Source organism: Musca domestica, unplaced genomic scaffold, assembly GCF_030504385.1.
Source record: "Musca domestica strain aabys unplaced genomic scaffold, Musca_domestica.polishedcontigs.V.1.1 5, whole genome shotgun sequence".
NCBI classification, from domain to species: domain Eukaryota; kingdom Metazoa; phylum Arthropoda; class Insecta; order Diptera; family Muscidae; genus Musca; species Musca domestica.
Window position 1 is genome coordinate 15,335,801 of NW_026712346.1, and position 22,466 is coordinate 15,358,266.

The window sequence follows — 22,466 nt, forward strand, 5'->3', positions numbered from 1 at the left end:
GGCGTTACTAAATGCATCCGAAATTTTTTCTTTGGCGTCTAAACAATTGTTACGACAATGCACCCATGGGCAAAGAGATTTTAATTGTTGTCAAGCCAAATATTATTACCACCTCAGCGGACACTGAGAAATGTAGGTGCGTACGATACCTCAATGTGAAAGTAAACGGCCAGCAATTCATTGAAATAAAATACAGAAATTTCTGAATCTTATTTTGGTTAGCATAATATGGAAAAGATAACTTTTTAAAAGATGTCACATCGTTTTATTTTAAAGAAAATCTATTATTTCGGGGTTATACAGTGGAACCGATGTTAGTAAATTGTTTTGGTATTTGTGGTTTGCTCATGTACTTCTCCATCTTAGGTATAATTGAAAAGCTTAACCTTTTTTCGTTACGTTTGAAGTCCAATATGAGGGAATATAAACAAGGAGATATTATGCGTTATGGTTTAAGTTTTGTGTAATTAAGTGCAATACTAAATATCTGAAATAAATATTAAAAAAAATAAAAGAGAAAAGTTTTAATTTGTTTTATTTATACACTCCCACACATAATGGAGGGTATTTTAAGTTCGCAGTTCATCAAAATAATGCGAAATTTTCTAAGTTGATTTGACATCTGTTGTAGTCACGGTAGAGTTCAAACGAACTAAGGAAGTCGTTGGTTGGCATGGAGGATAAATTGGAAGTTGGCCTATATCCTTGTTTCTCCATATTTTTTCATTAAATATTGGATGTTCGTAACGGGTATTTTCCTCTGTAGCTGGTTACATTGCACTTGCAGTCTTTTCCGCCTCTTTTGATAAATTGTCTATTTACGTTTTGTTATGGTCTTCATATAACTGTACCTTCAATATTCTGTATTTGAATGACTATCCAAACGAATTCTTTGAAATTGAGGTACACGTTTTAGTATAACCATCGTACAGCGAAAGTATGCTGAACGTTCAAAATATCCACGACATTGCTTTAAAACTAATTGTAATTGTCAAATATATTTTTTGTCAAAATTGACAATATAGAAAATTGCTGAAATGTTATTTCCTCTAGGCGAAAAACCGTTTGACAATAAATGTAGGTGGTAATAGGTGTGTCTGGTTACCCTAAGATTTGTAACAATTGTTACTGGAAGTCGTTTGTTAACCCAAAAGTTCTGCAAAAGAGCGATCGGAGAGAGAAATTTTGACAGTTCTTTTAGTGAGAGTTTGCAAATTCTTCCTGGACAAATTTCAATCAGATGTTTTCTAATGTTTGTTTAAATTTTTTGTGCTTTCAATTTGAAGAGAAAAGTTTTAATTTGTTTTATTTATACACTCCCACACATAATGGAGGGTATTTTAAGTTCGCAGTTCATCAAAATAATGCGAAATTTTCTAAGTTGATTTGACATCTGTTGTAGTCACGGTAGAGTTCAAACGAACTAAGGAAGTCGTTGGTTGGCATGGAGGATAAATTGGAAGTTGGCCTATATCCTTGTTTCTCCATATTTTTTCATTAAATATTGGATGTTCGTAACGGGTATTTTCCTCTGTTGCTGGTTACATTGCACTTGCAGTCTTTTCCGCCTCTTTTGATAAATTGTCTATTTACGTTTTGTTATGGTCTTCATATAACTGTACCTTCAATATTCTGTATTTGAATGACTATCCAAACGAATTCTTTGAAATTGAGGTACACGTTTTAGTATAACCATCGTACAGCGAAAGTATGCTGAACGTTCAAAATATCCACGACATTGCTTTAAAACTAATTGTAATTGTCAAATATATTTTTTGTCAAAATTGACAATATAGAAAATTGCTGAAATGTTATTTCCTCTAGGCGAAAAACCGTTTGACAATAAATGTAGGTGGTAATAGGTGTGTCTGGTTACCCTAAGATTTGTAACAATTGTTACTGGAAGTCGTTTGTTAACCCAAAAGTTCTGCAAAAGAGCGATCGGAGAGAGAAATTTTGACAGTTCTTTTAGTGAGAGTTTGCAAATTCTTGCTGGACAAATTAGGTGTGCCTGGTTACTTTTCCTTCAGGAATTGTCCAGCAACTTCTTTCTGAGAGAGTAAGGTAGTTTTATTCTCTTTTGCAAGAAAACTGTGAAAAGTAAACGGACGGAATCCCTGCAAAAACTTGCAAGCAATCAGCTGATTTGTCAAAACAAACCAATTTGTCCCCCATCAAAAGAATTGAAAGAAAGAAAGCACCACCAATTTTATAAGTTTTAGAAATAAAAAAGGAAATTAGCAATAAAATAATAACACGAGCAATAAAAGAAAGATAGATTTGAAGGGTTCCCCGGAAATTTTAAACGTGTTGCTAATGGCGTTTGTCTAAAAATGTTGGAAATAGTTTTTTATTTTCTTATTACATACTAATACTTAAGTTTTTCTCATTTCGTAAAGTTGTTCTCCAAAAATAAATTAGTCTTTCTAATTCCAAAAAAATATTTTCAAATTGAAAGCACAAAAAATTTAAACAAACATTAGAAAACATCTGATTGAAATTTGTCCAGGAAGAATTTGCAAACTCTCACTGAAAGAACTGTCAAAATTTCTCTCTCCAACCGCTCTCTTTTGCAGAACTTTCGGGTTAACAGACGACTTCCAGTAACAATTTGTAACAATTGTTACAAATTTTATGGTAACCAGACACACCTATTTCTTCTTGCAATCACTTGCAACTCTTCTTCATCCCATTCATCGACATTCAATCAGATGTTTTCTATTGTTTGTTTATTTCTTTTTGTGCTTTCAATATTAAAATATTTTTTTTGGAATGACAAGACTAATTGTTTTTTCAGATAAACTTTACAAAATGTGAAAAACGTAAATATTAATATGTAATAAGAAAATAAAAGGCTATTTCCAACGTTTTTAGACAAACGCCATTAGCAACAAATTTAAAGGACTCCGGGGAACACATAAAATCTATCTTTCTTTTATTGCTCACATTTTTGTTTAATTGCTAATTTCCTTTTTATTTAAAAAACTTATAAAATTGGTGGTGCTTCTTTTATTTTTATTTTTATAATAGGGGACAAAATGGTTTGTTTTGACAAATCAGCTGATTAGTTGCAAGCTTTTACAGAAATACCGTCTGTTAACTTTTCGCATTTTCCTTGCAAAAGAGAATAAAACCACCTTACTCTCTCACAAAGATTTTGCTGGACAAACCAAAAGATATTAGTTTGGTCCATGGTAGAAATACCTGGTAGTATTTAAGCAAGGCGAATTTACTTGACATATCAAATTTGAGGCAAATTATTTTGCACCCTTTCAGCTAGCTGGTATCAATTTGATATGTCAAAAAATTCGTGTAATTTGAATTCGACTTTCATTTACACATAAACAATTGTTGCATGACTTCAACTATTAACAATGCAATTGATCTAAAGTCGAGATGTTAAGTTTGTATAAAGTATCAGTGAAAAATTGTATATTCAACATATGGTAGGCATAGGTAATATGGAAATCTAAAATTCGTGGATATTTGAAATAAGTGAAACCGGAAAGCAATTTCATATAGGAGATAAACCGATACATAGAATTTCATCATTTTATTTGTACGGATGTATAAAAGTTATCTATATATAAACGACTTCCTGTAAGGCTACTATACATTTCATAGCTGAGCAAAGAATATGCCTGGATTCACAGTAGACTCAGGCCTGTATCTTCTTCAATCGTTGATACAAATCTGAGAAGTAAATGTACCCTGAAATACCTTTTAGGTAGCAGGTCACTGTAAAAACGAAAAAGCTGATGATTTAGCAAAAGGAAAAATGGTACACCACAGACCCAACACAATATCAAATTTTAAAGCATCAAACGTTTAATTTTACAATTTTCATTCATGTTTTTATGTAAAAGTTGACATTTTGAACAAATTTTATATCAAACTTTTTTTCCGCTGATAGAAACATTTTAAAAATATTGCCTCTTTTGTTTCCAGTTTTCTGTGTGGATGACAGAGAAAACAAAATTTACTTATGTTTGAATGTACATACGCCATTCAACATTGTAGTTTTCATTCATAATTTTCAGTCTTTCCAATTTTTTTTAAAATCCCATTAAATTTTTTATTTTGAATTTTTAAATGTCATAATTTATTTTTTGTTAATGCTCTCATTTGTTAGGGATGGCAAACATTTCATCTTAGTTCCGAGTGTGGACAATGGAACAAAAAACTATAATATTTTTTCGCTCAGCAAATTTTGTGTGAGGAATTAAATAGATATATCTTAATTAATGGTCGAACAAGGAATAGAGAGCGAATCACGTGCCATGTGAACGTAGCATAAGGATGATGAAGAGACAACAACGATTGGACATCTATTATCGCAAATTTCCCTCTTTGGCACGCTAGACTGCGCATTATAGCATGTTTCCATTGAAAACCGAACAACGTTGTTCGCTCTCAGAATTAGGTACACGAATTAACCCGTTCATACGGCACGATTCCTTCCTTTTTTCAAAAATTTTGTTTGTTGATTTTAATGGGAATTTATACGAAAATACATGAAATTCTCACTAATATGAATAGAAGAAATTATTGTTTTCCTCCCAAAGATTTATTATATCATTAATTTTACAATTTTCATTCACGTTTTCAACTTTTTGTGTAAATGTTGACATTTTGATCATATTTTTGTGTTTTTCCATTTTTAAATTCTGTTGGAGAGACACTTGTCAAACATTTTTCTGCCGATAGAAACATTTTGAAAATATTGCCTCTTTTGTTAGCAGTTTTCTGTAGAAATTTCAACTCGTGGACCAAATGCGTACCTCGAGAGAGAGAAAACAAAATTTACTTTCGTTTGAATGTACATACGCCATTTAACATTGTAGTTTTCATTCATAACTTTCAGTCTTCCCAAATTTTTTTAAAATTTCATTAAATTTTTCTATTTTTAATTTTTAAATGTCATAATTTATTTTTTCGATAAATGCTCTCATTTGATAGGGATGGTAGACATTTTTTCGTTGTTCTGAGAGTGATTTGATTTGAACAACGTACAAATATGAGTGTTCGCTCAGGAAATTTTGTGTGAAGAATTAACTAGTTTTTTCATAGTTATGGGTCAAACAACGAATAGAGAGCGAATGAAGTGCAGTGGAAACGCCACATTATGGGCGATCACTCTATTTCCAGTCTCTCTATTTTCAACAATGTTGTGGAATCAGGATTGGGTATATTGCACTAAATTTTTAATGCTCTAAGAATTAAATAATTAGTGGTAGTGCAATTTTTTATTCCACTACCACTAAAGGGTTAGTGGTAGTGAAAAATTAAATTGCACTACCACTAACCATTTAGTGATATTTAAAAAAAATGCACTACCACTAAATTTTAGTGGTAGTGAAATTTTAATAGCACTATCACTAAATTTAGTGATATTTCAAAAAAAATTGCAATTTAATTTTTCACTATCACTAACCCTTTAGTGGTAGTGTAATAAAAAATTGCACTACCACTAAATGAATAGTGATAGTGAAATTATTGGTACACTAAAAATACAGTGTATTATGCCCATCTCTGGTGTGGAATAGGCCATGGAATGCCCACTAGCCAGCAAACGATAACTGAACATAAATGATAGTGTGTACTATACTTAACATCGACAAAAAAAAAAAAAAAAACGATTAACCGATTTCTTTTATTTTTCTTTGCGATAATGACAGCACGAAACCACATGCACTGATGTTTATTATATAAAATTTTTATAAAGTTGAGTGAAATGTTTACCAATAGTCTAAAATCGGTTATAAAATGGAGATATTTAAGTCAGTGCTGTTCCAGACTAGGGAATATAAGTCAGACATATGCATCCTTCAGCGCTAAAGATCTACTGTATGAGACATCGGATGAGGCCGGTACGCTCCTCACAAGGTTTGCAAAGCACGTAGCTATCGAAAGACACAATATATGTGAGATTGTGCCCAATAAGGTTCGTTATGCTGACTTTTTTCCCGTTAGTGATATGAAGTATTTTCACAAAGAACTGTCAAAGACTTCAGCGGATCAACTTGCCTCAATAATAGTGTACGCATCGACATATAGGTCAAATGCAGATCCCTCAAAATTTGCCCAAGTTTTAAATGAATTGGACCGCTATGCAGTGGACAAATTATGTGATATGAATGTGGATACTATTCTGCGAACAATGTATGCGTTCTTGTTTTTAATTCCGAATTGGATGACAAGATTGGATTTTTATTCCGAGGGCATGAAGAAGTTATATGACACCTTATTACAAGATGGTTGTAAATTTAAAGAATTATTTGTTCAAGTCAGCTTTTACTTCGGCCTTTCAAAGAAAATCTCCAGAAATAACTTACAGAAGCAGTGGAATTCGTTTCTTCATTTACACTTGGAATCATTTTTAGACGAGTTGAGTACCTTGGATGTGGCTTTGGTAGCTAGCGCTGCCTACAAAACGTCCACCAAGATAGAATATGAGAAATTTAATCAACGACTTGTCAAAGAAGTTTTAGGAACGTCTACAGTTAAAAGTGGAAATGATGCACTCTTAATAACATTAATAAAATCTCTTCGCTTCCAAAGAGTTAATTCAGACGAAGTTTGTGAACATGTTGCCAAGATCTGTATGAATTCTCAACAAATAAATCAATTTCAAACTCGGGGTCAAATACATATTTTTGCATTGTTTGCCGACAACCTCTGGGATAATGAGGAATGTATGCAAATATTAGTGCAAGAGTTCATAGCCAAATTGCGTAATAATAATACAGATAATTATGTCAACCGTATAAGAGGCAAGGATATAACTACGTTTCTTTGGTGTTGTTTCCAGTTAAAATGTCGCATGACTCCGCACGAACTTCAAACAGTCGAAGATGTACTTCTACGTATGGTGTATAATAATGAATTCAAATACTTTCCGGATCAACTTGTCGAAGCATGTTTATCATTGTGGAGTTTGGGTTTAAAATCTAAGGAGCTTTTGCAAAACGCAATTAAAATAAAGTCCGATTCGTCTCCCAAACGACAACAACCTAAAGTAGACAGTCGGCTAACCGTATTGCTATCAGCTGCACAAATTGAAGAGCCAACGTGGTGCATGCCCTTAACCAAAGGCTTTAAATCATTTAACATTGAGTCTTCTGTTCCAGCGTATTTATTAAATCCTGATATTCCATACAACACATTACTTTCTCGATTGAGGGAAGAAAATTCGGTGGCGTCTGCTGCAATTGTCTGTCCTATCAATGGTATAAATATTCCAGGAGTACTTGTCCAGCTTTCTTCGTTGTCGCATGATTCTTATGTATTTGTTGAAATTATGACAAAAAGTCAGACATTGCAATTTAGTAATCAACCTGTTGGAATACTACGACTCAAAGTCCAACTTCTGCAGGCTATGGGGTACAGTGTAAAACTGGTTAGTACCTACATCGTTTAATTTTTTTGGAAAATATTTTAAATCAAAAATCTTTATTTCAGTTGTCTCTTAAGGATTTAGAAGGACCATTGAATGTGGACGAAGTTTTACAAATCGATAATATCGAAAATATAACTGAAACCAGCAAAAATAGTATTAAGGCATAAATATTAATGAAATACCTAAGTACCTGAAATAAAATACCGATTCGAACTTCCAATAAGATAGAACTAGTGGTAAAAATATGACGATCTTCATTTTCATTAATTTTTGTTTATATGCTTGAATGTCTGTTGGCATCACGAGAAAGCTCGGATTATTACAGACATTTGCTCATGCAATGATAGTATTGCTATTTCAATGTAATGTATCGGTCGAAGTGTAGGAAAAACATACTTTTCGATTTTCGTTAATATGAGGGTTTAAGTCCAATTTCCAACTAAATCCGTTGTGGGTTAGTTAATTAAATAATTAAGTTCAATATTGGTATAGGAATATGTAATCGAACTTCAAAATTAGGCAATAAAGGATAATTCTTAAATAAATTGAAAAATTATGTTCATTCATCATTGTTCCCAAGTCAAAAAAAGAATTCTTAATACATCCGTTAGCTTATAACATATAATCACATTTGGAATATTACTACCATTTTAATCATGTTTCTTCATCATATTCCATGAATATTCGCAAACGAGTTAGAATTGACACGAAGATTTTGGTATTTCTGAGTATTAACAAGATAAAAAGTATCAGCCGACAGATGTATACCCTCAGCCAATTTTCGATTAGTTAAAAATATTTTGACTCCTACATATATTGCGGCGTGCCAGGTTTGGACTATATTGGTTACTCCCTTCAATTTATATGAGATATTTAATAATTTTTAAAAAATGTTAAAATGTAAGTTTTCATTATTCGTCTAATACAGATAAAAATACTGGTATGTGCAAAATTACAACAAAGTTGAACATTTGGATCCAGTTTTATGCGAAATCATAAATTCCATATTCATCTCAGGTTTCTGGTTTTATGAGCTTCATGGATATTCAAAATGTTGACCCTTTGTGGGGGAGGTATCATAAGGAGTGGACCGATACATTCCATCTTCGCATCAGATCTAGTGTTAGTAGAAACGCTTATTTCGGATTTTATAATCGTTTTGGTTTTTCAAAACTTTGAACCCTTTGTGGAGCAGGTACCAGAAGAAATTGTCCGATCTCTACCATCTTTATTACAGATCTTGAGTTGATAGAAATATTGAGATGTGCCAAGTCTGAATGGAATCGGATATTAATTTGGCGTATTTGAGCTTCATGGATATTCAAAATGTTGACCCTTTGTTGTTGTAGCAGTAGTACATGTAAGTGGTTGCGTTCTGTTAATCTGGTTCCAGCTCCAGGTTTTCGGCTACTTTAATGGGCTGTTGCCAGAGATCTTCTGGAGTGAGGCTTGGCTGTGCAATTAAAGGGGTGTAGCCTGGGTGGGAGAGTTGTATCCACCATATGATGGTTGGGATGACTCTCACGGTAACACCCAAACAGCTACTGCAACGAAAGCATATGATTATGCTGACGTAAGGGAAGGACTTTCGCCTCCTCAGGTAGATGGTTCACTGGTGTCATGACAAGGCACCTTGTTACAGATTTCAGGGCAGCGTTCTGACAGATCTGGATGTGCTTCCACTGCGTATCACTAGTATTCGCGGAAAACACTGGAGCCGCATAGCTGTCCACAGACCGACCTATCGCGTTATAAGAGGTCAACAAGCGCCTTGAGGACCTTGTTCCTACTTTTCATCTTGTTGCAAATACCTGTGGCTTGCGCGGACGACTTGAACATGCTGTCAAATGTGGCCCCTAGTATCTTAGGGTAGTTCGTGGTCGGTATTAAATTCCCCTCGACCTGCACATTCAGCTGTGTTCTGATGTCCACGAACCATTTGGTAAAGAGTGTGGCCGTTGATTTCGTGGCGGATATTTTCATATTCCTCGCGTGAAAGTATGCGGCAAGCTCCACGCCCGACGCCATGATCGTACAATCATCCGCATACGTTATGATCTCTATGCCGTCTGGAGGACGAGGAATTCCGGAAAGGTAAAGCTTAAACAGTTCCGGAGATATCACCCCAACTTGGGGACTCCCTGTTTCACTCTACGGGCTTTAGACTTCTTATTCCGGAATTCGTTTCAAACTTGGCAGGAGGGTGGTTCTCTGCACGTCCTCAAACAGTATGGCATGATTGACCGTATTAAGTGCCTTTAATATGTCAAGGGCTACCAACACTGTTCTTTCACACCGCTTGTTCTGGTTCAGTCCTCCATTAATATGTGTGGAAATGGCGTGTAATGCTGTTGTGGTACTATGTTGTGGACGCAATCCATGCTGATGGTTGGCGACTGGCGAAATTGGCCTGTATGATTCGCCTTTACTGGTATCCTTGCCTGGCGTCAGTAGCGGGACCACCTGGCCCAGCGATAAGTTGAGAACTTTCGTTAAGTACTCGACTCCCGGCGTATCCAGCTGTTTCAGTTTTACCATTGAGATTCCGTCCGGGCCCAACGCTTTGGGTGACTTAGCGTTCCGGATGACATTTGTAATATCACCCATCGTAAACTGTGGTGGTTCCTCTTGGCGGGAAGAGATCTGATAAGACGTAGTACTCTTCGCTTCGCCCTGTCGCTCTTGGGGTGTTCGACTAATTGTCGGCAAAAAACTCCGCGCACCTCTTCGGATCATCCTTTTTCCAGTGAGCCAAGTGAAATGACGGGTTGCTAAGTCACGTCATTTATCAGACCGGGTGACACTATGGTTAAGTCTGGCGAACTGTGACACTCTCCTCTTATTTGGGTGGGGGCATCCTCGTTAACCGTGCAGAATGTGGAGCAGTTAATCTGCTCTGTCTGCGCTGATCCCCTCTGGTTATTACCTAGGACGGAATGCCACAACTCATGGTGGGCATTAAAATCCCCTAGTTCCAGTTGGTTATTTCCTACCAAAAATGGTCTTATATCTGGCAAATAACGCGGTTCGCAGCTATTAATCGGCGGGATATATACAGATTAAGCACATCTACCTCGGCATTTTCACACATGATTGCTACCCCCGACTAAAGACTAGCTCAAGCGAGATAGGTCTGTACTAAACAGAATGGTGTAACAGGAACGCCAATCCCCCACCTCCGTTTTGGTGCGATCCTTCCTTAGTACGTTGTAACCATAAAAACGTTGTAGGCTGCAATTTTCATTCAGTTGGTTTCCTGCACCGCCGCGATCTTAATATTCCTCCGATTCATGAACTCCACTATCTCATCTATTTTGCCTGAGTCCGTTGCAATTGAATTGCAAGAGTGATGCACAATCCGGAGTTGGAACTGCAAACATTGGGCGTTAGATGCTGCGGTGGAGTTCCATACTCCGACGACGCCTCTGATAAGGACGACGAAGAAGTGGACTAGCTGGGGACTACGTTACTGCAGCACGTCGCAATATATTCCTTTTCGCTGAAGTCTCGCAAATACTTAGTCCGGAACAGTTCTTGAAGTGCACCCACTCTCTACATCCATTACATCGCACCCAAACAGATCTGTGGTGGATGACGTTCCCAGCAGAACCAAGGTCCGGGGTTTTGCTCAATCCCGACACGGAGCAATAAAATCCGGAGCAAGCATTCCTGGATATGCCGCTCCCAATGCAGAAAAATAAACATACAAAAACAGGATGTTGTTGTTTCGGGTCAATCCGGTATCGTACCAATTTTGTCCATTTTTCTCACCTGACCTAGCACGAATTATCCTTTCTCTTTCTTTGCAGTAAAATATTTTTTATGAAAATTTCGACCTTTTGTGGGGGAGGTACCAGAAGGAGTGGAAATATTGTCCATCTCCGAACTCGATCTAAGTTTGATAATAATATTACAATGTACCAAATTTGAACCAAATCAAATACTCCTTTCGACAGTTATCGTGCGCACCAGCCAGACAGACAGACGGACCGACATCGCTAGATCGACTTCAAATGTCCTAAAACGGATTTGGTCCAAAGACATCTAGGGTCTAAAACCGTTATTTCTACTAGGCACGTTTTGACCGTATCAAATGATACATACCCTCTCTGGCCATACGGCATAAACCCAAACTAAATATCAAACTACATCCTGAAACTAGAATTCTAAAGATTCGTCAAGTGAACTTGTTTTCAATATTATAATTTAAAAAAGGAACGACTACAATAATATTTTATATGTATTTGTTTGCAAATATATTATCGGTAGTCTGTGCGCATTTTGTCATATTAATATTTGTTACTCAAACGGTAGAATTCTAAGCAATTACACAATTCTCAAAATTTAAGAAATGATAACATTAAACATTTTTGCGCTTTTTTTGCTCGTATCCATTTTTATAAAAGAAGGTAAAAACAGAATTATAAATACAGATTTTAATTTGGATACATATAATTTTGTTCAGTTGGTAGTGTCCATTGCTATGCTTGCAACACCCGCGATAACGAAGAATGTGATAATCTAGACGATTCCGGCAATAGTACATTAACAACGACTTGTGAAGATACGTGTGCCACTGTTAAAGGTCAATGGGGCAACATAAATGCATATGGTAAAGAATGTTTTATTAATCATGGTGCAACTAATGTCCTACTTTTACTTTATAGAACGAAGATTTTTACTTTGGCGTGGCTGCGGTCCCATTGCAGAGTGTACACAAGCTCAAGCCATGTGTTGTCATTGCAAGGACGACTATTGTAATTTTGGAAATGTCTGCTTTAGTCACTCTATTATTCCCATATCCAATATTGTGGTACTTTCTTTAGTCAATTTCGTTTTGTATATTTGTGTATAGTTTTGTGGTGTAGTTTTGTACATGCAATTTATTTGAACAAATGGATGCTAAAATATTAAATTATACGAACTTTTATAAATATAAAGTACTTTTTAATTTATTTTTTTAATATCACGTCAAAATTATTACAGCTAAACTACCTCTACCCACCTTCCGAGGAAAACTCTTTAAACCCTCTCCAGCACTGGAAGAAGTCATATGCCCCCATATGAGCGAGGATCACTCATTACTCTATCATGCGAAATTTGTCTTGAACTTCGTTAATTGCTTAAGGGAGAGCAATCTATATCCCGCAGAGATGTTGGCTCCTGTTTTGGAAACACTGCCTAGATTATTTAATCTTTTTTGAATTTTGTAATAAACGTTCCCAATTTAAAAACAGCGCCTTTTTTGTCATTTTTTAATTTTTTATAAGTGTTTTCCCGACTGTTAATCGGCGTTTCTTCCAATTGAGGATACGACATGCGACTGGTCCGTCGATTTAAGCAATTCGTTAAACCTAGTGGCGATAGCTCATGCAGGAGCTAAAGCCTGATTCGATGTATTCAATCAATAGCTTTCTAATTCTAATCGGCCAAATACTCTCCAAAATTTCTAACCGATGCAAGCCCGGAGGCTCAGACAGTTCATTTACAAACGGAGGAAATATTTAAGTCTCTGAACTTAGTTCTCTGCACGAAGTTCTTAAAAAGCTCCTTTATTTTCCATGCACTTTAAAGGTCTTAGCGCATTTAAGGTACCGCGTCCTGTCAATTAAAAGCCACGGACCAGACCCAAACTTAAGGTGCAAGTACATAAAAAGCTAAAGTCATTTCCAAGCATCCTGGTCATGGTCATTCGCTGACAAGTCAGGATCTTCCTCAATCCTATAACACACCAAATTATGTTATACCAGGTAGGTGAACCCATGGTATAATAAAAAGGTCAGGTAGAGCTACCAGCGGATTACAATTTTTTCCTAAGTGTGCCCAATTTTGTGTATGTATTCTTTGTTTTGAAAAAAAAAAAAAAAAAAAAAATAAAAATAAAAAGTAATAAATAAAATAAAAACAAAATATTTTCAATAAAAGGAAGACACGTACAATTGTGCCATGAGTATACCCAACATACCAAAAATACAATACAGCTTGATAATAATATTATAAAAATATAATTTTTCAACAATGCTTGAGAAACACTTATGTTCCACAAACTTTTCTCAAATCTGTCCTTTGTTGACAAATTTGTTTTGATTTTTTTGTTAAAATTGTCAGCAAAAATTGTTTTCTTTGGTAAAAAGCAAAATCACGCGAATTTAGGACCCATTTCTGGGCCGGATTCTTGAGGTATGGATGAATAATAAATCCAGGATTCTGTGATACATATTATTTCAATCCCATTTCAGATTGGAGGCATCAAAAAAGTTGCAGGAATTTAATAGATGTGTAGTTTTAGTGGAAGAGATGCAGAAGCTCAAATGAGGGAGAAAAAAGCGTCAGGGTATTAAGGCCACATGAGGCAGTTACAACTGGGATGTCCATCAAAAAAAAAAAATGTGTAAAATCATGGTACAATAAGCTACGTAAAACTACATAAATACAGCCCTGAGGCTATGCCCGCTTCCTGTCGGAATTATTCAAAATTATAGGCAGCAAGTTGTTTTCATTTATTTGATATTTTTGTTCACGTCTAAATTGTGTCAAATAGCGCGAAAGATGAATGAAATGCCTGGATGTTCTCTCAAAAATATGATCCTAAGTGTTCAAACTTTCAATTCCATGGTAAATCTCGTTAATATTAGGTGTGTCTGGTTACCCTAAAATTTGTAACAATTGTTACAAATTGTTACTGGAAGTCGTCTGTTAACCCGAAAGTTCTGCAAAAGAGAGCGGTTGAAGAGAGAAATGTTGACAGTTCTTTTTGTGAGAGTTTGCAAATTCTTGCTGGACAAATTTCTTCTTGCAATCACTTGCAACTCTTCTTCTTCTCATTCATCGACATTCAATCAGATGTTTTACATTGTTTATTTATTTATTTTTGTGCTTTCAATTTGAACATTTTTTTGTTGGAATTCGCAAGACTAATTGTTTTTGGAGAACAACTTTACAAAATGTGAAAAACGTAAATATTTATATGTAATATGAAAATAAAAGACTATTTCCAACATTTTTATCTATAAAACTTGTAAAATCGGTGGTGCTTCCTTTATTTTAATTCTTTTAATGGGGGACAAATTGGTTTGTTTTGACAAATCAGATGATTAGTTGCAAGCTTCTGCAGAAATACCGTCTGTTTACTTCTCGTAATTTTCTTGCAAAAGAGAATAAAACTACCTTACTCTCTCAGAAAGAAGTTGCTGGACAATTCCTGCTGGAAAAGTAACCAGACACACCTATTATTAATGTGCACCCCGCAATTTAAGTTTCTTCCAATCATTGATTTTGAAAATATTTTGTTTTTATTTTTCAAAGCAACAAATACATACACAAAATTGGCAGAAGTCGGGCACACTTAGAAAAAAATTGTAATCAGCTCTCTACCTTAACTTTTATTGTACCATATGTAAAATGATTAAAAATTAATATTTTATACTATTACAAAAAAAGCTTAATATAATATTATTTTCGTAAGCTCATTCTACAATTTTAAGTATAAGTTTATAAATAACGGTTCCATTTCGATTATTCTATACTTTTTACGTAAAAATTTTCAATGTTTTCTCAAGCTTAAGGCTTATGTTCATAAGCTTATTGTAATATTATTTTCAAGCCATTTTGGTATGTTGGGTACCTTTAGAATGCAATATGGATGTTTTATATGACGATAATTCTACTACTAAATTCTGAATCACTCACTAGTAATACTATGGCTTGCGCGCTACTTTTCTTCAGTTCAGCTCGAAATTGATCTTAGATCATTTTAAAGAGGACATCAGCATACGCACGTACCTTGTGGGTTTGTGAGAGATAATACAGAAGAGAATGTATCATAATTTTCTAAATGAATGGACCACTGATGGAACCTCTACTCAAAAATGCGCTACTGCGTGGAGGAATCGCAAGCACTTTTATCAGATAAGTAACATCGCCGTAGATCAAACTCCCTGCAACCAATTTTATCAGGACTGCATCACAAGAGACATATTTAACGTTCCCAAATATGCCAAGGACATATTTGACAGATGACCGATTTACCAGAATTCTCTTAAATTGAAAAGTAAGAGTGTGTAAAGTAATATAAGACATACCATGGTACAATGAAGAGAAGGTAGGCCGACTTTGAAAAAATTGCAAGTATAGAGGTCTACCTGTTTGGCTTGTAATGTCAGAATTAGTATCAAAACAATAAAAAATCAAACAACTTGTTGCACTTATTTTGAATAAATAATAGAAAAACGCGATAACTGAATGAAAGGTCAACACTTCTTTTCAAAATCATGTACTATATATCTATTTCGCGACAAAAACTGTAGATTTTGTCGATACATTCGTTGCAATAAGCATTTTGAAAACACCCGAATTTGAATATTTTCTGAACAATTTTTATTATTGAAAAGAAGACACACACACAAAAGCAAATGAAGTTGACATATTAAGCCAGAAAAATAAAAAAATTTAAATCATATGATAGTTCTGCCCTACCTTGAATTCATTGTACCATGGCCCTACCTTGATATCATTGTACCATGGGACATACTGTATATGATTTTGAAAAGAAATCTTGACCTTTCATTCCATTTTCATTTTTATTTATTCAAAATCAATTCAACAATTTGTTCTGCTGATTTGATTTAAAACAACCTATTGCATTTGTTTAGATAGTAATTCTGATATGACAATCATTACAGATAGGACTGTTTTCTTGCAACTTTATCTAACTTATCGTACCTTGTCTGGTATAATTACAGAAGGTGGAACAAAGCTATTCTCTAAATACAACTTTTTTCGTTTTGTGTCCTTATTCTGTCAATATATATGCACATTTTGTGTATGTGTGTATTGTTTTGAATAAAAAATTCAATAATTTAAATTAAGTTGTTGCAAAATGGTCAGGATTAATCCCTTTGCTGTTGTTTTTATAAAAACAACGTTTGTTTATTAGTGGAGAACGATGGTAATGTTTACCAGGCAGGGAATACCTAGGTTTCGGAAAGAGCCACCAATCCTCATCAGTTCACTTGATTTTTGTCTGGGACATTCTCCCCAGAAGTTATTTTAAAAACAAGTAAGCGAAAGCTATAGTCGTGCGGGGCTGACCATGTGATACCCTACAACAGTACAATATGTTAGAAGCCCCCTTATGTCCAAATCCATTTTGGAAGATTTCGCGGTGCACAGCCCAGATATTACCCTCAGCAATCTGACCAGGGATATTTGTCCAATATTTACGCGCTCCGTCGTGCTGTTAGTTGTTGTGGTCCATTTTACAGCTAAATATAATTCAATAGTCATCTAAAATGCTAGAATTCTTCCTAATTCTTCTTAACGCTCTTCTCAGGCGTGTCGAATGGCTTCAATTGTGTGATTAGGATTTTTTCTCTGTTTTTTTGCATATTTTGCGATCATCTCCAAAAGCAGGAGGCCAATCTGTGTCTCCAAATTTAGACTCATCTATATGATTTTCTTGTCTACGATGTTTGGCTAAAAAGCCAGAAGTTCGCCTTTTGTGTATTTCGGATATCGCCTGTAAGTAATGTTGGTATTTTTCAGACAGAAATAGCGGTCTATTCTACCCACTGTCCTAAACTCTAATTTCATGCGAGATTTCGTGTCCTTTGGTTTCTATTTATGAGCTTTATAACGGATGCAAAATTAAGAAAAATTTTAATTGTTGGTTCATTTCAAATCCTAAATATATTGCGGACATCTTTGAAAATAATAGGCCTAGCCCTTCTGAGCCTAACCCTACCCTTTTCGTGAGGATCGGACGATAATTGCAATATGCATTTAATATCCCCAACCTGTGTTGTAATGTGAAAAAATATTACAAAATATTATAAGTTAAATTGAAAAAATCGCATGCGATAAAAAATTTGAGAAAATAAAATATGTCACAAAATACTACAAAGTCTATATTAACATCTTTATTGGCATAATTTTTTTAGATTTTATACTTTTATGCCAAGAGGGCGTTCTGAATTGAATTTGTCAAAATCGGTCCAGCCATTCTTGAGATATAAGCATTTTAGCTAACATCCCCCTCCTTTCTATATATACATTGTATCTATTTCGCTATATATAACCGATATATTTACTATCGGCATCTACGTAACGGTCAGTATTGACCTGTTCGTCTATTTGTGATTTTGCCGGGATTAAAGATATTCGCGGTTTAATGGAAAATTTGACTTTTATTTAACATAAATGTTGTGGCCTATTTAACCCACTAAAAATTACCCGATGACCATCAAAATTGGAAGACTTCTGCCCAGCCCTAAGCTCTAGCCCCATGCTAACTTCCTCTTTGATTGGTCTATAATTGCGACCTGTAGAGCACCTACAAAATCAGGATTTTTTCAGTTTTTGGTCCATTTTGACCCCTAGATATTATGAGATCATCTCCAAAAGAAATAGGGTTCTATTCTGACCCTAGCCCCACCTCCATTCTAAATTTCGTGAAGATCGGGCCATAATTGCGACTTGTAGAGTGATTACAAATTAACATGGACAGACGGACGGACGGACATACATAGCTAGATCGACTCAGCTCGGCGAGATAGGAAGATCCATATATACTTTCCTATGTGGGAAATCAATATTTCGAGGTGTTACATAATTTTTGGCCCAATCAAACTTATAATACCCCCAACACATAGTGTTGTAGGGTGCAATAACTTCTATGACAAAAAACTTTTTTACCCAAGTGACGGGAACGTAAGCTCAATAGAAGCGGAACCAAAGAATTACATAAAACTTAAATTATTTTCGAAAATTTTCTAAATCTTACAAACGCATTTGTAAAAATTTTCATCTTTCTCCACTTGTTATGCTTTCGTTTTACATGAACGAAAACCTAGGTATTCCCTGCCTTACCACCTGGTAAACATTTCCATCGTTCTCCACTAATAAACAAACGTTGTTTTCATAAAAAAGGATTAAAGGGATTAATCCTGACCACTTTGCAACAACAAAATACTATGGTATCCCGCACAATCAAGCCAACACTGTTCTATTTGAAGTTGTTTCAAATTTGGTTGCAAAATAAATGCACGAAATGGGTAACAAATTGAGCAATTTTGTGATAAAATTGTATTGTCCTATTATTTTATGTTCAATCTTGTGGAATAACACCGAAATTCAATACTTATTTCGCGGGTTTTTGCCAATATAAGATTTTTTTTAAATAAATATAAAAAAGGCAACTGTTGCATGTTTAAAAGTCTATATAACCTTACAAGACTCCAGCACAGAGTTCTAGTTTCTTTGAAGTTGAGCAACCTTTCTTATTGAGCAATACCCTAACCATTTTCTCAAAATTTGCTTTGTCAAGTCTACGAAATCGTGGAGCTACATATAAAGACGATTTTTACCAGAGAAATAAGCATGGTACATTGAAATCAGGGTAGGGCACTGTTACCAGTCGATTTTATTTTTTTATTTTCTTGGCTTAACATGGCAACCTTAAGGTGTGTGTACGTAAGCAGCTTGAAGTCTTTGCATGGCTTAATTTGTGACATACCATAAACAGGTGCCAGAGCCACACTCGAATCCTATCGTCTTTTCCCCTTATAATTTGACATTAATATGTCCAGCCATGATACCAAGCCGCTTATGTACTCTCACCTTTAATTGTATTTTTGTTTGTGCATAGTACAATGAAGACAAGGTTGGCTAAGTTGGAAAAAGTTTCAAGAAACAGGCCTACCTGTATGGATTGTAATGTCAGTATTAGTTGTGTCTGGTTACTTTTCCTGCTGGAATAGTTTCCTTTTCTTTTGAAAGGAATATACGAAAAGTAAACAGACGGTATTCCTGCAGAAGCTTGCAACTAATCAGCTGTTTTGTCAAAACAAACCAATTTGTCCCCGCATTAAAAGAATTAAAAGAAAGGGAGCACCACCAATTTTACAAGTTTTATAAATAAAACGGCAAACTAGGAATAAAATAAAAATATGAGCAATAAAAGGAAGATAGATTTGATGTGTTTCCCGGATTCCTTTAAACGTGTTGCTAATGGCGTTTGTCTAAAAACATTGGGAATAGTCTTTATATTCTTATTACGTATTAATTTTTACGTTTTTCACATTTTGTAAACTTGTTCTCCAAAACCAATTAGTCTAATTCTAATTCTAAAAAAAATATTTTCAAATTGAAAACACAAAAGGAAATAAACAAACAATAGACAACATCTGATTCAATGTTGATGAATGAGCAGAGGAGTTTCAAGTGATTGCAAGAAGAAATTTGTCCACCAAGAATTTGCAAACTCTCACCGAAAGAACCGCCAAAACTACTCTCTCCAACCGCTCTCTTTTGCAGAACTGTCGGGTTAACAGACGACTTCCAGTAACAATTGTTACAAATTTTAGGGTAACCAGACACACCTATAGCATGGTACAATGAAGAGAAGGTAGGCCAACTTTGAAAAAATTGCAATTATAGAGGTCTACCTGTTTGGCTTGTATTGTCAGAATTAGTATCAAAACAATAAAAAATCAAACAACTTGTTGCATTTATTTTGAATAAATAATTGAAAAACGCGATAACTGAATGAAAGGTCTACACTTCTTTTCAAAATCATGTACTATATCTCTAGATTTTGTCGATGCATACGTTGAAATAAACATTTTGAAAACACCCGAATTTGAATGTTCTCTGAACATTTATTTTGTTATTGAAAAGAAAACACATACATAAACAAATAAAGATGACATATTAAGCCAAGAAAATAAAAAAATTAAAATCATATGGTATCATAGCCCTACCTTGATATCATTGTACCATGCCTATTAGTATCAACAAATTTTCAGATATACTAAACAACTTGTTGCATTGATTTTGAATAAATGAAGAAAAATCGCGTGCATGCTTTAAAATTACGAAGGCAGTTCGGAAACTACTTAGCCGTGCACAAAAAGCGCGGTATAAACAGAAAAATTAAGTGTTTTGGAAACTTCCTTCCATTATATAGAAACAGGTGTTAAAAAAAGACGCATCCGCAATAACAATGGAAAAATTAGAAATGCACTCTGTCATTAAATATTCATATAAAAAAAGTTTATCGGCACAAGAAATTCATAATGATATGATGAATGTGTTAGATGAAAGCATGGTACAATGAAGAGAAGGTAGGTCAACTTTGAAAAAATCGCAAGTATAGAGGTCTACCTGTTTGGCTTGTAGTGTCAGAATTAGTATCAAAACAATAAAAAATCAAACAACTTGTTGCATTTATTTTGAATAAATAATTGAAAACCGCGAAAACTGAATGAAAGGTCAACACTTCTTTTCAAAACCAGGTTCTATATATCTCTAAAGGATTATTTCGCTACAACAACTCTAGATTTTGTCGATGTATACGATGAAATAAACATTTTGAAAACATCCGAATTTGAATGTTTTCTGAACATTTTTTTGTTATTGAAAAGAAAACACATACGTAAACAAATAAAGATGACATATTAAGCCAAGAAAATAAAAAAATTGAAATCATATGGTATCATAGCCCTACCTTCATATCATTGTACCATGGATGAAAGTGCTCCTTCATATGCAACAGTAAAAAATTTAGTTGCTGAATTTAAACGTGGTCGTACAAGCATAGAAAATGAACCACGTAGTGGACGTCTAAAAACAGCAACAACAACAAAAATCGTAGCCAAAATGCATGATATGGTATTAAATGATCGACGAATAAAAGTGCATGAAATTGCTAATATCATGGGCATCTCAAATGTTGAGTACATTTAATGAGCATGAAGAACTATAGATGAAAAAGCTTTATGCATGATGGATGCCGCATTTGTTATCAGTCGATCAAAAACGCAAAAGAATGAACATTTCTCAACTTGTTTGGATCGTTTTAAGCAAAAGAACAATCCAAACAATAGCTCCCAGTGACTTTTACCTGTTCCCAAACCTAAAAAAATCGTTGCTGGCAAGCGTTTTACCTCAAATGAAGGTGCAATTAAAGTTGTAAACCACTATTTTGAAAACCTTGAGGAAAACAGTTTTCATTAATTGTTCGCATAATTTGTTTATGTATTCCATATTAATGCAACAAGTTGTGTTGTTTGTTTGACATCTTGTTGGATTTGTTGATTACAGTCCATACAGGTAGGTCTCTCTACTTGCACTTTGCCTACCTTTTCTTCATTGTACCATGGGGATAAGTACCTATTACGCATGGCTCAATAAGAAATGTTGTTCAAGGTCAAAGCAACTGAGAAAATTCGACTCTGTACTGGAGTCTTATTGTGTCAAATATACATTTACTCATTCGACAAGTGGTTTTGCTTAAATTTGTTTCATAATATTCTTATATTGGAAAAACCACAAAACATGAATGGTTAGTTGGGATTATTTCACAAAATTGAGTTCAAGAGAGAAGAACAATATTGTTTTATCCCAAAATTGTGCAGTTTGTTGCCCGTTTACCTGGAAATAAAGCATTTCTGATGCATAAAAATTTAAGTTAATTTCACTTTTTTTCTTGCTTATTGAAAACAATACACACACAAAAAAACTGTGTATAAGTGTTGGGAGAATTGGGACACCTAAAGAAACAAGTTAAACAAGTAAGTTCAGCCGGGCCGAACTTTGAATACCCTCTTGGTACAAATTTAACAATTTTCAAAAAAATAAAATAAGTTAAAAATGCTAAAAATCTTAACAATGCCGAATGTAGCCGTATATTAGGGTCTATACGACGACGTGGACCTGAAGAGGCAACTTTTGTCACAAGCTATTACAATATTCAAATGCGAAACTTGAAAAAAATCTGTTTAATGTAGCTAAAATCATCAAAATACCGAATATAGGGAGGTACCATGGGGGATATATATCGTGGATCTGCACAGACAATTTTCTGTCATATGCTGTATTATTGATTATGAAATTCAAATACCAAATTTGAAATAGTGTCGGTAAATAATGTCGCTAAAATCATCAACATACCGAATATCGGGGGGGTACCGTTATATGGGGGCTATACGAAGACGTGGACCTGCACAGACAATTTTCTGTTTGTAGTATTCATTACGAACTTCAAATAGAGAATTTGAAATAGTTCCGG

At 34.7% G+C, this 22,466-nt stretch overlaps 2 protein-coding genes and 2 long non-coding RNA genes across 5 annotated transcripts; 3 read left to right on the forward strand and 1 right to left on the reverse strand.

The window, feature by feature from the left end:
• Positions 1-241: 241 nt before the first annotated feature.
• Positions 242-1,874, reverse strand: LOC131805057 (uncharacterized). Its single transcript, XR_009343495.1, has 2 exons — positions 852-1,874; positions 242-487 (listed from the first exon to the last, which is right to left on the reverse strand). It is a non-coding gene; the product is annotated as an uncharacterized LOC131805057 (long non-coding RNA).
• Positions 1,875-5,653: 3,779 nt separating this feature from the next.
• On the forward strand, positions 5,654-7,644 carry LOC131805050 (uncharacterized). The gene is made up of 2 exons (XM_059128285.1): positions 5,654-7,399; positions 7,462-7,644. The coding sequence occupies exons 1-2, from the start codon at positions 5,735-5,737 to the stop codon at positions 7,564-7,566; spliced, it is 1,770 nt and encodes a 589-aa protein (XP_058984268.1). The 5' UTR covers positions 5,654-5,734; the 3' UTR covers positions 7,567-7,644.
• A 3,766-nt stretch (positions 7,645-11,410) lies between these two features.
• LOC109612752 (uncharacterized) lies at positions 11,411-12,556 on the forward strand. The gene is made up of 4 exons (XM_020037078.2): positions 11,411-11,808; positions 11,865-12,011; positions 12,067-12,212; positions 12,386-12,556. The coding sequence occupies exons 1-4, from the start codon at positions 11,751-11,753 to the stop codon at positions 12,464-12,466; spliced, it is 432 nt and encodes a 143-aa protein (XP_019892637.1). The 5' UTR covers positions 11,411-11,750; the 3' UTR covers positions 12,467-12,556.
• An 847-nt stretch (positions 12,557-13,403) lies between these two features.
• Positions 13,404-14,765, forward strand: LOC109612749 (uncharacterized). 2 transcript variants are annotated; one of them, XR_009343494.1, is made up of 3 exons: positions 13,417-13,579; positions 13,639-14,014; positions 14,705-14,765. It is a non-coding gene; the product is annotated as an uncharacterized LOC109612749 (long non-coding RNA). The 2 variants fall into 2 exon arrangements; XR_002194664.2 differs by lacking the exon at positions 14,705-14,765 and having other exon boundaries at positions 13,404-13,579; positions 13,639-13,931.
• The last annotated feature ends 7,701 nt before the right edge of the window (positions 14,766-22,466 follow it).